The sequence below is a fragment of the Hoplias malabaricus genome, chromosome 3 (assembly GCF_029633855.1).
Source record: "Hoplias malabaricus isolate fHopMal1 chromosome 3, fHopMal1.hap1, whole genome shotgun sequence".
NCBI lineage: Eukaryota > Metazoa > Chordata > Actinopteri > Characiformes > Erythrinidae > Hoplias > Hoplias malabaricus.
Window position 1 is genome coordinate 12,872,375 of NC_089802.1, and position 16,045 is coordinate 12,888,419.

Genomic DNA, 16,045 nt, shown 5'->3' on the forward strand with positions numbered 1-16,045 from the left:
TATTTAGTTCTGGTTATTCTGCTATGTCAAAAGTTAAAAAAGCAGGAAGCAAGCACATTGATCAAAGTACAGTGCGCACTCATTTGTGAACCTGTTTTTAAAGCTGTGTTTCAATTTAAAGCTGTTATTCAACTTAAACATTCTATTAAAGGATTGATGTAACAAGAGTGACACTAGAGTCATTTGCCTACAAAGTGTTAATAACACTAGAGCCATAATAAATGGCTTAAGTATATGATACTTAAGTACATTTAAAGGCAAATATTTGTGTTTTTTTACTTTCATTCAAGTACAAGGTTTGTGTACTTCATCCAGATCTGGTATTTTTATCATTGTAGATCAAGGTGAAAGGGGCAAAGTATGCAGAGCAACATGTGGAATACTATCTGCAAACTATAGAACCTCAGTGTGATCCTGTATGGTCAATGGAGATGAATGGACAGTGAGTGCAGAACAAGGAGATGGTCATAATTTTGTGTCTGAATATTGTATTTGCTTATTTAGATCAACTTATTACAACTCAGTGCACACCTTGGATTCTAAAGGAAATAGAATGTCAATGATTATATAAAATAAAATATAGCTTGATTTGGTAAAGAAATTCACCCAAGATTTATATAGTGGACCATTCAAAAATGCAATAGCAAATGAAGACAACAAGCTGTTTCACATAGAAGTGGGTTAGATTGAAGGGGCTCCATGTAGTGCAAGAAATAACTGATGAACCTGAAACTGATGATGGTTTCATGTTCTTTTTCTTATCTTACAAATATCTCGTTTCATCAGAAGAACAAATGCACTGTCCGTGTGCTGTCCATTGTCCAGAGCACTGATGATCAAACACACATGAAAGTGCTGAGCCGAAAAGGGATCAGAGGAGAATTAAATGATAGACATGAGAAGATCTCCACATGAACAGGACACCCAATGTGATGAAAATGATCAGTGAATATATTTGCCTCATCCACAGCTCAGCTAGTGTATATGCATGTGTGTTTGCGTGTGTGTGTGTGTGTGTGATTGGTTACCATCAAAGCAGGGCTGCAGGTGTCTCACTGACTCAGTGTGGAGTATTTTTTGTGGGCAAACACACACATGAAGAAACACACACATGGTTCACTGCACTTTGAGTGGCAAGCCACGCTCCAGCACGTCTACACTTCATCTCCCACTAGAGGGAGTTTCTCTGGTTCTCACTCTCTGAAATGCAGCCTATTACTGCAAATGGAATGCACTGTCATCTGGAAATGTGTTATTTTTCACTATTCATTAGTTTGATTAACAGTGGGGGTCTTGTGAGTTTGTGAAGTAGATAAAAATATAAAGAAAATCAACTCAGAATTTGTAAAGCCAGATGAGAGACTTAGTTACAGTGTATGATGGGGTCTGACCTCAAATGTTAAAACTCCAAAACACCAAAATGGCATCATTCTTAACTTTAAAAATAAGTTAATGTTAAAAAAAATCTAATGGTCCGTTCATCATGAATATTTGTAAATTTCATTCATTCATTCATTCATTCATTCATTCGTTATCTGTAAGCACTTATCCAATTCAGGGGGTGTCCAGAGCCTACCTGGAATCATTGGGCTCAAGGCGGGAATACACCCTGGAGGGGGCCTGGAGACAAACAGACAAATTAAAAATCACATTGTTTTAATTACACTTAAGTTCCGTTTACACAGACACTTCAAAAGGTTATGTGGAGAACCTTTTGTATAGTGCTTTAAAGATTCAATTGTTAAAATTCATGCTCCTCATGTAGTGTCAAGGAGAACAAGAAAAATGCCTTAGAATCAATATATACATCCCATAAAACTGTGGTATGAAATTCAGCTGAAATTACAGAGACCTTTTGATCCATGTATGAATTAGAGATTGGGTTCTGACTTTGGATGTGCCTGAGGTCCTTCTTGGCATGCTGCTCTTTTGAGTAGAGCATACATCATTCTGCCTGCTCCACCATCTGCTTTATTTAAAACTTCTCTTGAAATCACACTAAATTATAATGCATTCATACAGGCAAGTTACCAATTATATTTTGTTCTTGCCTTCATAACTTCCATTACTGAGTAAACTAATTACAAGACTGTTAAAACACATAGATATATGCATCACACAGAATAATTTAAATTCATGTTGTAGCTGCTCTAATAGTTTAATAGGTTGTGTGGTTGCACTTGTAAAACACTGGCATGGATGGATGGGAGTAACCTTTAAGATTCTAAATCAGGCGCATCTCATTAGGTTGCGATGCTGTTTGCCCTCACACTCAAACACAAGGCCCTGCTGAGAGGCACACTGCTCAAAACTGAAAGAGGTCCAGTCCAACAAGACTCTGCTCAAACCTGACCGTTTTCCAGCTGCTAAAATGACTAATAGCTCCTTGATACTTTCTGCTAATTGAATTCCAAGGCACTGAAACACAGCCTCAAAACTATCTGGCCATCACTGTATATTTTTGTAAACTGTACATTGGACATAAGAGTTGAGATTCTAGCACCATTCAAACATGAAAACCCTTTTTGCTCCATGCTTTCTTTAGATTTCTCCAGAGCTCAACACACTCACATAGTTCAGAAGCAGAGTGTCTATAAACCAAAGGTCATACAGTACAGTACAAAACTCAGAGGTCACCATTTGTTTCATATAATTTCAGTCAAAAGGCATTAAGAACATTTTATTTCTATTTCGCTTTAAAAAAAAAGAAAAAAAGACATACAGCCCTATGCTTATCCAACATTCTTAGTTAAGTGTATAAAGAGGTAATGAATGAATAAATGAATGTCATATTAAAGAGCCTTCCATAGAAAGAATATGTCAATTTATTTGATTTCAAATGAAAAGTAAACAAACAAACAAACAAAACCCATAAATAGCAAGGGGGTGCCCAGAGTTTTGCATGATACTATAACCATGCATATGAACTCATCAGCAAAATAAACCAAGAAAGGAAATGCAGCACCTAGAATCATGTTGTAGACTTCAACTTACAACTGCCTATCTTTGAACTATTTGCTTCTACAAGTGATCCATTGGAAAATGGAAGCAACTGCACTTAGCTTTAAAGCTTTTTTTCACTGATGACTGGTCACATATGGTTATAAGATAATGTATAGAATGTGTGTTGAAAGTCTCACATCTAATTTAACAATAATCTGAAAATGACAAGGGACAAACCCTGAAACCCTCCATACATCAGCAACAACAACAACACAGCTGTCAGTGTGTCTGAATGAGTCCAGATGTTTGACACCATACTTTTCGGGAGCAGGACTAAAAATAATTCCCCAGACAAAGAAGGGAATGTGACACATTTACATTTAGTTCCAAATGATAAAACAAAACATCACCCAGATCACAAGATTATCACTGAATGTCGTCACATTTTTCATTTTCACCTTGTTGAGCTCAGCAATTGTCCACCCACGTAAAGCCTTCAGCTGCACTGTCCTGTCCACTGAGTCCTTTCATGATCTGAAGGTAAACTGACCCCTTCCATCTAGGACACCACCTGCTTCATAAACATCCCCACAGAAAACATTTTAAATCCATCCAAATCAAAACCAACATGCAGCTTTGTCCTAGTCCTGCACCTGTGGTAAAGAACCAGTACGGATCAACAAGCCTATATAATTGCATGTTAGATGGCACAACAATGTTCATTTTTATTTATATTTTAGTCCATCATCTCACTGTAAGGAGATCAACAAATTCTATAGGTCTGAAAGGATGTGTAGCTGTCAGGAAGCTGTCAAGAAGCTGTGTATTGCACTTTGCTATGTTTGTTCCTTCTAGATATTAACACTGGCCCTTGTTCTGTCTGTGTCTGAGCTCAAGAGGAGTTTGGACTCTAACCTATTCATACTAGCTAGGATACATATTCTATCTGAACACTAAGCACATTCGTAAGTTGCTCTGGATAAGAGCATCTACTAAATACTCTAAATGTTAATCAGAAGAGAAAACAGATACAAAATAGACAGATCAATAAAAAAAAATGCTGATGATCTCAAAAATATAATTATTTACCTATATGATAAGCACAATAAATATGATGGGTGGGGGGGTGGTCTCTGACATTTGCACACAAATTTATTTATTAATGTTCTGACACAAGAACTATCAAATATTCCAAGACAAACAGTAAAAAGTTATCTTGATGGTGATTATTACACATACCTCTGTTATTATAAGACATGGTGGATTTTGGCAAATAAGTGAAGCATGAAGCTGAGAACAGAAAGAGCGAAAACCAGGTCATGGTTTGTAGATCCTGTTTTCCTATTTAGGGGCATGTACCACTGACTGACACCATCTGTGGGTTAGTGGAGTCAAAGAGTGGTCAGTAGGTAGTGTTGAGAGAGCGCAGATAGCTGTGAAATCCTCACTGTGCTCTCAGCGGGTTTCTTCCTCGGACTGCTAATGGCCTGTTGTGTCTCACACACACACACTCTGAGACCAAACACATGCAATCAGGGATTACGAGTCACAGAACTAGAGTTTCATAACAAGTAGCTTTTTTTTCGGTACATGGCAGCACAGAGCAAAAGTAATGAGATATTTACTGTGGAACTCACTGTCTTTTTTTTCTTCCAAAGGTGGGTTTAATGTTGTATTGGGCAAAATATTAATGATTTTATACTAAGTGTTTTCTTATCTTGATAAATTATTAATTTTTTCTTTTTTTGTGAGAAATGCAAAGATTAAAAATGTAGATTTATCACATTTAAGCTTTAATTTTTCTACACCATTTCCTACATTTCTGTTTCTTTGCATACTTGAAACCGGTCTAATGTGTTTCTGAAGCCCCAGTGTCAGTAAATGGCAATAAAAACAGAGTGTCTCAGTGTGGTAGGCTAGGATCACACTTTCTTTCTCTCTCTCTCTCTCTCTCTCTCTCTCTCTCTCTCTCTCTCTCTCTCTCTCTTTCATGGCAGTGAAAAGACATCTGAAGTTTTTTAGACAAAAGAGAACGCCAAACTTTGAAAAACGTTGAAGTGCAGTTCTCTCTGGTTTGTTTACATTCAGAAGCTCAGCGTATTTTGTCTGAAAAAGAAAAAGACTGTTGACTCCCAAATATAGATTGGTTTCCTATGTAAATAATCTAAAACAGTAAAGATAAGTCAATATTACCCAACTATGAAGCAGGAAAGCAATATCTTCATCTCTTTTCATTATTTTCAATATTTGGGTGTCTTTGCCATTCCTTCACATTGAACAAAGATAGAGAAAGCCTCAGTGTGTGACTGAGACACTTCATTTTTTAATTCTGACAGAGTTTTGCAAACATGTTAGAATGGTTTCCAGCATGCAAACAGACTGGAGAGTTAGCATATTGTGAGGAAACATCTGTACCTCAATTGTATGTATTACAATTGTGAACGTTGCCTTTAATTGCTGATAGACACTACAATGTTTCCACTGCATCCTGTAGTTCTTTTGAGCTGCTGATTTTGTAATGTTAGTCAAGTAGTGTTTTTGAAAAATGTTTTAAATCACACTATGAATGTTTGGCCAGTTTGGGGAAATGCTGGTGGAAATAATTGCATGAATCATGCAAAAGATAACATGTGTTGGTCTGTGTTCCATTTCTCCAAGTATATTTTTGTCATGTTTATAAGTGCATCTGCACTGAAGGATGATGGAATTTGATGATGGAACTCTCTTCTATATTATGGAATAAGCTTTGTTTCCAAACAATCCCTTTTGGCTTGGTTGTCCACAGCTGTGTGCCCCACAATCTATTTTGATCAAAATCGCTTCATATTCAGTGATATGTCTCTTCTTCCATTCACTAACTTAAGCGGATCAGCACTGTGAGCCAGGCCCACTAATGTTACTCAGGAAACCAGCCCATAGAGTCACTTCTTTTTGAGCCTGTGTGTGTAACATTAATATGTAAAGATGTCTAATGTGGTCCAAAAACTCCCACTGAAGTCATGTCAGAAATATCATATTTACAATTTGAGTGCACATAAACATCAAATAAAAACCACACCAATGTTCTAGTTGTAAACTTAGCTGTAGTTTTACATGTTAACTATACTGTTAAAGCTTACATTTTGTGCATAACTTTCACTGTTGAAGAGGAATAGCAAAGAAACAGAACTCATCAAACACACAACAAAGTTATTCAGAATCAGTCTTTGAAATCATAAGTAGGAGTTTCTGAGGAGAACTGAATTTAGCATAAATCCAACCCAAGCACTCTGGCATTTAAATACTTTTTTTCTGGCTTTACAGGGTGACACTCAGCAACAGAAAACAGTACACTTCAACTGCTATTTTTCCTTTTGACAGTGTAATGAAACTTCTTTTAGTTATTTTACCCAAGTATAGAATTGAACTATTCAATTTTTGGCTTAAAGAATTCAAATCTCTCTCTCTCTCTCTCTCTCTCTCTCTAGACTGTAGGTGGCTGAGATGGCCATGCCCCGGGGACGTTTGAGCTCCTCTCTCCAGCTCCTCCTGTTCCTCCTCCTGTTGCTCAGTGCCACACCGCAATGCCATGGCCGCCCTTTCTTTGGCCCGCCAACAGTCAATGTGGCAGTGGTATTCAGTGGCTCAAGTCAGCAGGGTGAAATAAAGGGTCGCCTGAGCAGGGAGAACTTCTTGGACCTGCCACTGGATGTCAATCCCATTACTGTGTTGGTGAATGACACCAACCCCAGTGCACTGCTAACTCGTCTCTGTCAGACTATGGCTGCTGAGAGCCTACATGGAGTCGTCTTCGAGGATGACGTTGACTCTGAGGCTGTGGCTCAGATCCTTGACTTCATATCCTCACAAACGTCCATTCCTATAGTGGGCATCAATGGGGGTTCTGCCCTGGTCATTCCTCACAAGGTAACTAAGCCTTGATCTTTTATGCTTTCTTAAATATTAATCTTGTATATGAAATGTTTAAATATACACAGAGCCTTTACATTTTTTGGTGGTCTTTTAGACTTTAAAAACTTCCCTCACACACTAAAATAAACAGGAAATCCTACTGGCCTCCTTTAGCAGCTCTTTGGGAAGATGCAATTAATAAGATTAACAAATAATAATTACTTATACCCATAATAAAAAATAAAAAAAATAAAAAAGTGTAATAAGCCTATAACAGTCAGATTCAGATGCAAAAACTTTATTGTCTATCATTTCACTGCGACACAATGCATCATACCACTTGCATAGAAACTGTAATTACACACAAACAATCAATCAATAAAAACTATTAATAAGATATACCCCTCCTGCCATCATATTTCACTCACGATTAAGACTATTAGCCACTGGTACAAAAGACCTTTTTAAAACATCTGTTTTAGCCAGTGGAACTTTATAGTCCTAGTTTGATGGGAGTAACTGAAAGAGGTCATAGAGTGGGCATGTAGCATATGTATTATAACATTAGCTTTCCTCTTGTACAGCTCTAATAATGGAGTTTGACTTACACCTATTTTACTCACCTTATTTATAACACATCCTAAACTAACCCTAACAAGGATGGCCTCCTTGTTAGGGTTAGTTTAGAATCTCCACTTAGCTTACATTTAAACTACAGTTTCAGAGTGTGCCCATCTATTGTTTTTGAAAAAATTGTTAGTCTAATTTCACCCTGTTGTTCAATGATTAGGTTCAACAAAGCCAAGTATTTTTGGGTGGTGGATTATTCTGTTTACTGCAGTGACACTGACTGATGACTTATACTTTTGCAGGACTGAAGAAACTTTTAAACATTCTGTCCACTAACTTGCCACTCTTGTTGGTCACACATCTTGTTGGTCCACCTTTTAGAAGTAAAGTCAGGGATAATAGCTCAAATGTTACCTAAATAGCTAAATGTTTGTGGCAATCATCCTCTAGTCTTTCATGAGTGGTCACTGGACATTCACTATTGGGTGGATATATTTTAATTTGGTAAAATGTTTTAAATCCAGCAGTAATAACAGTGTTTAAAAACTCCAGCAGCACTGCTGTGTCTGATCCACTCATATCAGCACAATACACATTTACACGCTACAACTAGGTCAATGTCACTGCACTGCTAATAAGATCCAACACCCAACCTGAAGGGGTTCTGATCATTGAAGAACACGTTAACAGTGAGCTAACAAAGTGTGTACAGATAGACAGGCACTTCACACTAATTTCAAAACTGCATGCTGCACTATTGTAATTATGGCTGACAAAATGGACAATGAATACAAGGTGGTCATATTAATGTTATTGTGGATCAGTGTATATAAAGGAAAATACACATAAGCCAGTTTTTGCTAGTTTACTACACTAGTTGGATTGTTAAGCATTTAATGCTTTGCTACACTGACCTATGTATTGACATTGGATTCCCTTTACTTGCTACCACTCATTAATTCCCTAAACATTGAGAAACCAGTCCCTCAATACATTATTCAGTGTCATAGCAGGTAGGTTATTATAGGTAAAATGATTAAATGTAATTGGTATTCATTTGTGATTGCAACATTTGCCTCAAAGCTAATATATTCCATGATTATGCAATAATAATCTTTTTACATTTTCTGAACATGCCTTGTATTCCATAATAATTTCCTCAAACAGTATAATTGTCTGATAAAACATCATTTTGTCAGTATATTTAAAAATTATTTTATTTCCAGATGAGAATTCACTGCCACTCAAAAACATGAAATTTGTATCACTAACTCAGTTGTTCAAAATGTAAAATTATGTCTTGTAGGAATTGTAAGTTTATGTAAACATGACTTCAGAACTGAGTAAAAAATGTAGTGAACAATGATCTACAAGTCTGAATTGTAGACTAACCCAGACAGAGTCTGCATTGTGCACATAACTTAATGAAATTAAGCGAGTAACTCAGCTGCAATGAAAGTTATGTTTATAATTGTACAGCATGAAGACATGCCATACACAGGCTGTTAAATATGGTGTGTCTAATGCAGCTGTCCAGATGTTGTGATTTTCACCATGTGTGCGGAATTAGAAATGATTAGCCTTCTTGGGATAAACTAGTCCCCAGGCAACAGACAGTAATACCACAAGGCTGGAAACAGGCTGGAAATGTTATAGGCTAAAATGCATGTTATGTAAATGAATGCTAAAAGCAGAAGCAATGTCAAAGTCTAAATAAAAACCCAGAGTCATTGGATCACCAGATCACTGACTTGAACAGGATTGGCTGAATTGACCTGGATGCATAAACCTGTCTTAGATTTTCTTATATAAACACTGCCACTGATTAACACCAATGACTCAGAAACACCCAATTTCTTTACAACATACCTCACCAGTTCACCCCTATAAACACTGCACAGACAGCGTTAATTTGCATTTTTAAACAGATCCTTTACCAACTGACACATGACACATTCATTATTTGTACTGTTAGAATGTTAAATTAGTAGTCTGGCCTAAACATATATGGAATTATTAGACCATGGATCTGGTGGCTTGCCTTAATTGTACCAATGTGTTTGTACAGAATTGAGTAAACAAGCCAGTCACACTGACACTTTTTATTCATTAGAAGTAAATTTTATGAAGGGTCCAATATTATACAGAGGATCCTTGTTATGTCAGCATATCTACCAGTAAGCAATAAGTTCATTAAAAAAATCTGAAAGCCCTCATTTCCTTAAAAAAGAAAAACTGGATGGAAATGCCCAGAGTGCTACACACTTTGATTCCACACAAAATAATCCAATAAAAAATATATAAGTATTATTAAATAATATTTGTAAAAGTTTTTTTTGTTATTTTGTTATTTTCATTCAAAGCCATAGAAAAAAATGTTATTCTAGTACCTATGTATTTTAACATTCTCCCTGTTCCTATCAATATTTGTATATTTCTGTCAGGCAGCTGCAACATTGTATTTGCCACTTTCCTGGTATAAGTATCAATTTGGGGAAAGGCTATAAAAGCAAACAGCAGAAAAAATGTTAATATGTTCCACAAAACATAAGAATTGTTAATACACATAATCAAACATTTAGAAGCTGATGAGACTCAGCTCACAAAAAACTTCAGATTCATTAGAATGCAATTCCACACACTGCGAATTGAAACATTGAGTCCAGACCTAATCAATGTTATCTGCATTTTCCCACTGCCATTTTCCCAACGTGTCTGAGAAATAGTCAAAGTCCAAATATAACTATTGAGATTTGTGAGGTCTTTGAATCAATAGGTATTATGATGAATATCATAAACACCCAAGAGGTCTGTGTCCCACTTTCGGCTTTTGATTGATTGAAGGTGAAGAAATGCACTGAAACAAAAAATATCTGAAATTTAAAAGTGGAAACAACAAAATATTTTAGCATTCAGTGGATGCTTGTGCCACATGAAAAAACATGATGTATGCCCCATACATATGTAATGATAGTGAATGACTAAGGGTGAAGCTACTGAATGACTAAGGGTGATGGGTGGATCCCACTCTCAAAGTGTGAATTTAAAGTGTAAATTTGGTTTCTGGCATGATATGAAATGAACAAAATCACAGTGTGATTTATATATTTATAAAATATATAAATAAATACATGTAAGAAACTGTTTATTAATTATGCCATTATACTTCACAGACTACTTCTACAAATAATTAGAAGGAAGCTATGAGAGAAACACTAGATGTGTCCAGAATTATGATCAGATCTTTTAACTATTCTATAATTACAGAGAAAGCTGTAACACATTGAGAATAAAATTGTGACTGATGGACAAAAATATATTACTGTATACTATGTGCGCAAAACTTAACACTGGATGAAATTATGGTATTCAATGCACAAGAGAGTCTTATTTTATAATTAATTTTGAAAAAAGAATGAATAAAAACCTTTAACAGTTTGTCTACTATGTATACAATTTTAAATGCATTTTCTATTTATACAATTTATGAACTAATTTTGAAGTTCATTATGCAAAATACATGTGTATGCATGTGTTAGACCTTATTGATAAAAGAATCAGGAACTGGGGGAAATGTGGACATGTTATGCAAATGGAGTGAAGAAAGATGTATATCTCTAAATGAGAAATACAATGGCAATAGATTCAGTGGGACAGATGAATATCTTCAGTAGTGGATCAAGGAGAGACCCGTTTCCTGCCCAGCCATCATTTTTCAAACCCACTTCAAGCTGCCTCTGTACATGTGAAGGATAGGAGATAAGACTGAATGAAGCAGAACGCTTCAGAATATGCTTACATCTTCATTATTGGGATATTTGTCGAAGGATATGCTGACAAATAATGATTAAGGTTCTTAATAGTGTTTTAAAATATGAAAAGTTACAGGCTAGTTTCTGCTGTCTTTCAATGAATATTGAGTTCTCTAAAAAAATTTGGCTTTTATTCTGTATGTCTATGTTCTTGTAAAATAGTTGAGCCTAGGATTTTTCACTGCAGGAAAGAGCTGGTGCAATGTTCGCTTTGCAATAATTTGCTGTTCTCTGGCAATAACTCTAAATATGTTTGCCTCAGGAAAATGTCCATTTAATGTAAACAGGCTAGAATTTGTTTTCCTTTGGTCACAGTAACTAGGATAAAGCGTAGAATATTGTGGTTGTCCAAACACAAACAAACAAACAAACCAAAAAAAAACATAATAAATATATAATTAACTTATACAAAGACATTATATTCCAAATCATTCACCAGAACATCGTTTTTCTAATATAGATTGTGTGTTTAAAATATGTAGAAAAATGAACGTGGGAAAATAATGGAGAGCATATATAAGGCGTGCATAGTGACATTTCTCTCATAAATATTTTATTTATTAAATCTAAAATACTGAGTGGGAAATTCTTTAGTTAACTAAAGTGATTGGTTGTTTAAAAGTGACTCCTTTACCAAATTAAAAGCTGCACACTTTGGACTCTTGTCATACAATGTGTATAAGTGCAGATTGCATAGAGCTGTAGTAAACCTCACTACCAGATTGAGGATTAGAAAATGAAGGCCTGTAATCTCCTATGAGAAATGCATAGCATGTAGATTACAACTAATATTCAATTCATTTATTAAAGCCAGCCAGTGTAAAGGGTCAAAAACTGCCCCTAACAGCAGCACAGTCTGTTCCTTTATGTCAAAATCTGCTCTTTATTCAGCACTGAAGCAAAACAGTAGTCACTAATGTACCCTACACATGGCAGCCCCATACTAATATATAAGCTGTTTTAGATTACGATCCTTCTGAAAAGCCTCCCACTGGCCTCAAAAGGAATGCTCCGGGATTCAAAAACATCTGGTATGGGATTTTTTTCCCAAAGCCTGAGAACAAGGGGCATTGTTAGCATCTAGGTTAGACTATTCCTGTAAAAGAAATCACAAATATAATGCACATTTTACAGGAAGACAGTATTATCAATCTGGAATTAAGTTTAAAATAGTGCTTCTTACGCTCACATAGTTAGTGAGAATGCTAAAGATGTAATCGAGGTCCTGGTACTGATGTGGGTTCATTGCTTTCATTTCAACTAATTGGCACCCTCTGAGAACCTGGATGATCTTTTCCTTTATTTCTACAAGGAGGAAAAGTTGCACAAAAAGAAAAACAGTCAGTCCCAGAGCTCCTGACACTCTGAGCCCTTCTGTCTCTCATGCCTTGCCTACTTTAAGTAAGCGTGGAAGTTATCTGAAGGACACAGGATCAGCCTATCAGGGCGCAAGCAGGCTTCTGTCAGAGAGGGGTCTTGGGAAAGTGTCTCAAAGCCCCTGACACTCTTCACCTCTCCACCCATTTTCCTCATGTTGGAACTTAATTAGGCACCTCAATCTACCTTCTGTATTCTTAGCCACCCTGTATGCCACTGTGCAGGCAAGTGCTGCTGTTGGCAGGATAGGACAGGAGGACATCATCTTATGAATCATAATTTAACATTCACTCACTCTTAAAAATAAAAGTTTGTATATGAACATTGTCTTAGACATATATTACATTAGAAAAAATATATAATTTGATTATAGCCCTGATGTTAATAGAAGGTTTTCACATGATGTTCTTTAAAGAACTATATACCCAAAATTTCTTTAGAGCATCACTGGTGTTTCTTTTATAGAACAGATCTAAAGGATCCATTTAAAAATGCACTGTCATTTTTAAACTGAAAAATATAGGGTACTTAGTGACTTAAGCTGTGTTGCAGTCAAAGGTTGTTTTGCTTTGTTATCCCAAATGGTTGCTAGTGAGTGATTAACTGGTTGTTAGTGTATTTCTTATGAATAGTAGGGTGTTTTTAGGTGGCTGCTATGTTATCCAATCAGAACAATCATTTTGAAATTGGTTCAATGTCCGTATTTTTGTGAGATGTGCAGTGAATACAAATCCAGAGGGAAGGTAATAACAACAAGAAAAAGAACACTATGAATTAACCACTTCAACCCCAAGGTCCCGTATTTGAAACCCATAGTACTTAATAATTCTCATAAACAAATATCTACCCATTTCCTTGTACTTAATGAATAGTTCATATATTATACTGAATAATGTGCCATATGAATCATACCTGATCATAAGGGCTCAAAAGATTTGATTAATATATATTTACACAATGTGTGTAGACATGCCTGAGTACATTCATTAGAGTATATGTTATTTTTCCACAGCAGCACTGTGAAATAGGTTTTGAGGGTAAACTGTAAATCAATTCAAAATAATCAGGGAACAGAAAAATGGTCAAAAGCTCAGCAATAAATCATGACAGCTGTTAGTGGCAATAGAAGATATAGGATCAAAACACCATGGCACAGCAGGTAGTGTCGCAGTCACACAGCTCCAGGGGCCTGGAGGTTGTGGGTTCGATTCCAGCTCCGGGTGACTGTCTGTGAGGAGTTGGTGTGTTCTCCCCGTGTCCGCGTGGGTTTCCTCCGGGTGCTCCGGTTTCCTCCCACAGTCCAAAAACACACGTTGCAGGTGGATTGGCGACTCGAAAGTGTCCGTAGGTGTGAGTGTGTGAGTGAATGTGTGTGTGTCTGTGTTGCCCTGTGAAGGACTGGCGTCCCCTCCAGGGTGTATTCCCGCCTTGCGCCCGATGATTCCAGGTAGGCTCTGGACCCCCCGCGACCCTAAATTGGATAAGCGGTTACAGATAATGGATGGATGAATGACACTCTCTCCTGAATAGTGTTTAGACATCTATTTATAGAAATATCTGGATATCTATCTAGTTCAGATTTTGGCATAAATGCTGTGTAAGTTAATCAGTAGCAATCTGCCTTCTATATACATACATCCTTAGTAGCAAAAAAGGTTCTGTGAAAATTTACAATAGTGAATTTAAAACCTATATATTCTCCATGAACCCTTGAGTTAAATAAAGGACCAGTTAAACATTCATATGGTTCTTGAAGTTGATATTCTTTTATCTTGACACATTTTAAGAGCTCTATAGTACTAAGATTATTACAGATCCTGAAAGAAAACAGAAATTGCATTTTCATGGGTAGACTATAATGTGTAATGTAGACCTATGGTCTCTCATCTAACAGCTTCTAATACATTTTTTTTTACTTTCCCATCAGGCTGATGGTTCAACCTTCCTCCAGATGGGTGCTTCCATCGAGCAACAGATCAATGTTATGTTCAAAGTGTTGGAGGAATATAACTGGAGCAGCTTTGTGGTGATTACCAGCTTGTATCCTGGCTATGAGAACTTTGTAGACTTCATCCGTTCTTTCACGGACTCCAGCTACTTTCTGTGGGAGCTACAGGAGGTGCTGAGCTTTGAGATGTCAGTGGGGGCCAATGACATCCGCTCACGCCGACTGCTGCAGCAGGTGGATGCTCAGGTGTATCTGGTGTACTGCTCTCATGAGGAGGCTCAGTATCTATTCAGGATGGCCTCTGATGTTGGGCTTTTGGGGCCTGGCTATGTTTGGGTCATCCCTAGTCTGGGCGTTGGAAACCCAGAGGCCAAACCTCCTGACAGTTTTCCTATTGGAGTGATCAGCATCATCTCTGACCGCTGGAGGAAAACACTGCGTCAGAGGGTGCGGGAAGGTGTTGCTGTGGTGGTGAAAGGTGTGTACAGTTTCCATAAACACAGAGGATTTGTCCCTGAGGGACACAACAACTGCAACAGTTCATCAAAATCACATGCCAATAATGCACTTTTTAGGTAAGATTTCCACTTCTCCTGTGCTTTTTATAATGAAATAATTAATAGTATTATTTATGTACTTACAGAAGTGACTAATCCAAGTTGTAATAAATATTGCATTCTTACACAATATCTGTCCCAAAGTTGGAGATGTTTTGTTCAGTGTTGGCCAAAATTCTGTTGACTCTAATAATCTTCTCAAATCAATCCCAAAAACAGTGGGGCTTTATTTAAACATTCATTCATTCATTCATTCATTCATTCATTTGTTATCTGCAACCGCTTATCCAGTTCAGGGTCGCGGTGGGTCCAGAGCCTACCTGGAATCATTGGGTGCAAGGCAGGAATACACCATGGAGGGTGCGCCAGTAGTTCACAGGGCGACACACACTCTCACAGGGCGACACTTTTGAGTCACTAATCCACATAGAAACATTTGTTTTTGGACCGTGGGAGGAAATTGGAGCACCTGAGGGAAACCCACACGAATACAGGGAAAACACAACAAACTCCTCTCAGACAGCCACCTGGACTGGGACTTTAACACACAACCTCCAGGTCCCTGGAGCTGTCTGACTACAACACTGCCTGCTGTGTCACCATGCCGCCCCTTTATTTAAACATACAAAATACATATATTTTACAATTATAAGCATCCTCTAAATATGAGTATTAAGGACATAAACATGAGTGCATGCCACTGAATTGTCCAATTTTATTTTTAGCATCCTTCTTTAAAGCTTGTTCAACAACAGTATTCATGAAATGTCGCATTTGTAGGCTAACCCTGAACAACCATGAACAGAGATCATTTCCATGTACAGCACTGATTTATTTGTCTGCTTGTTCCTCTGATTTTAAATGCTCAGTTCTGAAAGGTAAAGCATTGCCTGTACACAGATCTGCAATTTAGACATACTATAGCTTACTGGAGCTCTCCATCCGGA

The 16,045-nt window shown here is 37.0% G+C and overlaps 2 protein-coding genes across 2 annotated transcripts in view; one reads left to right on the forward strand and one right to left on the reverse strand.

Moving 5' to 3' along the window:
• The window catches only part of stxbp4 (syntaxin binding protein 4), a 152,284-nt gene that overhangs the window by 65,055 nt on the left and 71,184 nt on the right, over positions 1-16,045 (reverse strand). The gene's annotated exons all lie outside the window — the stretch shown is intronic.
• grin2cb (glutamate receptor, ionotropic, N-methyl D-aspartate 2Cb) overlaps positions 6,427-16,045 on the forward strand; it is a 34,661-nt gene continuing 25,042 nt past the window's right edge. Inside the window, exons 1-2 of the mRNA XM_066665388.1 lie at positions 6,427-6,849; positions 14,521-15,116. Coding sequence (XP_066521485.1) covers positions 6,427-6,849; positions 14,521-15,116 — 1,019 coding nt within the window. The remainder of the gene's footprint in view (positions 6,850-14,520; positions 15,117-16,045) is intronic.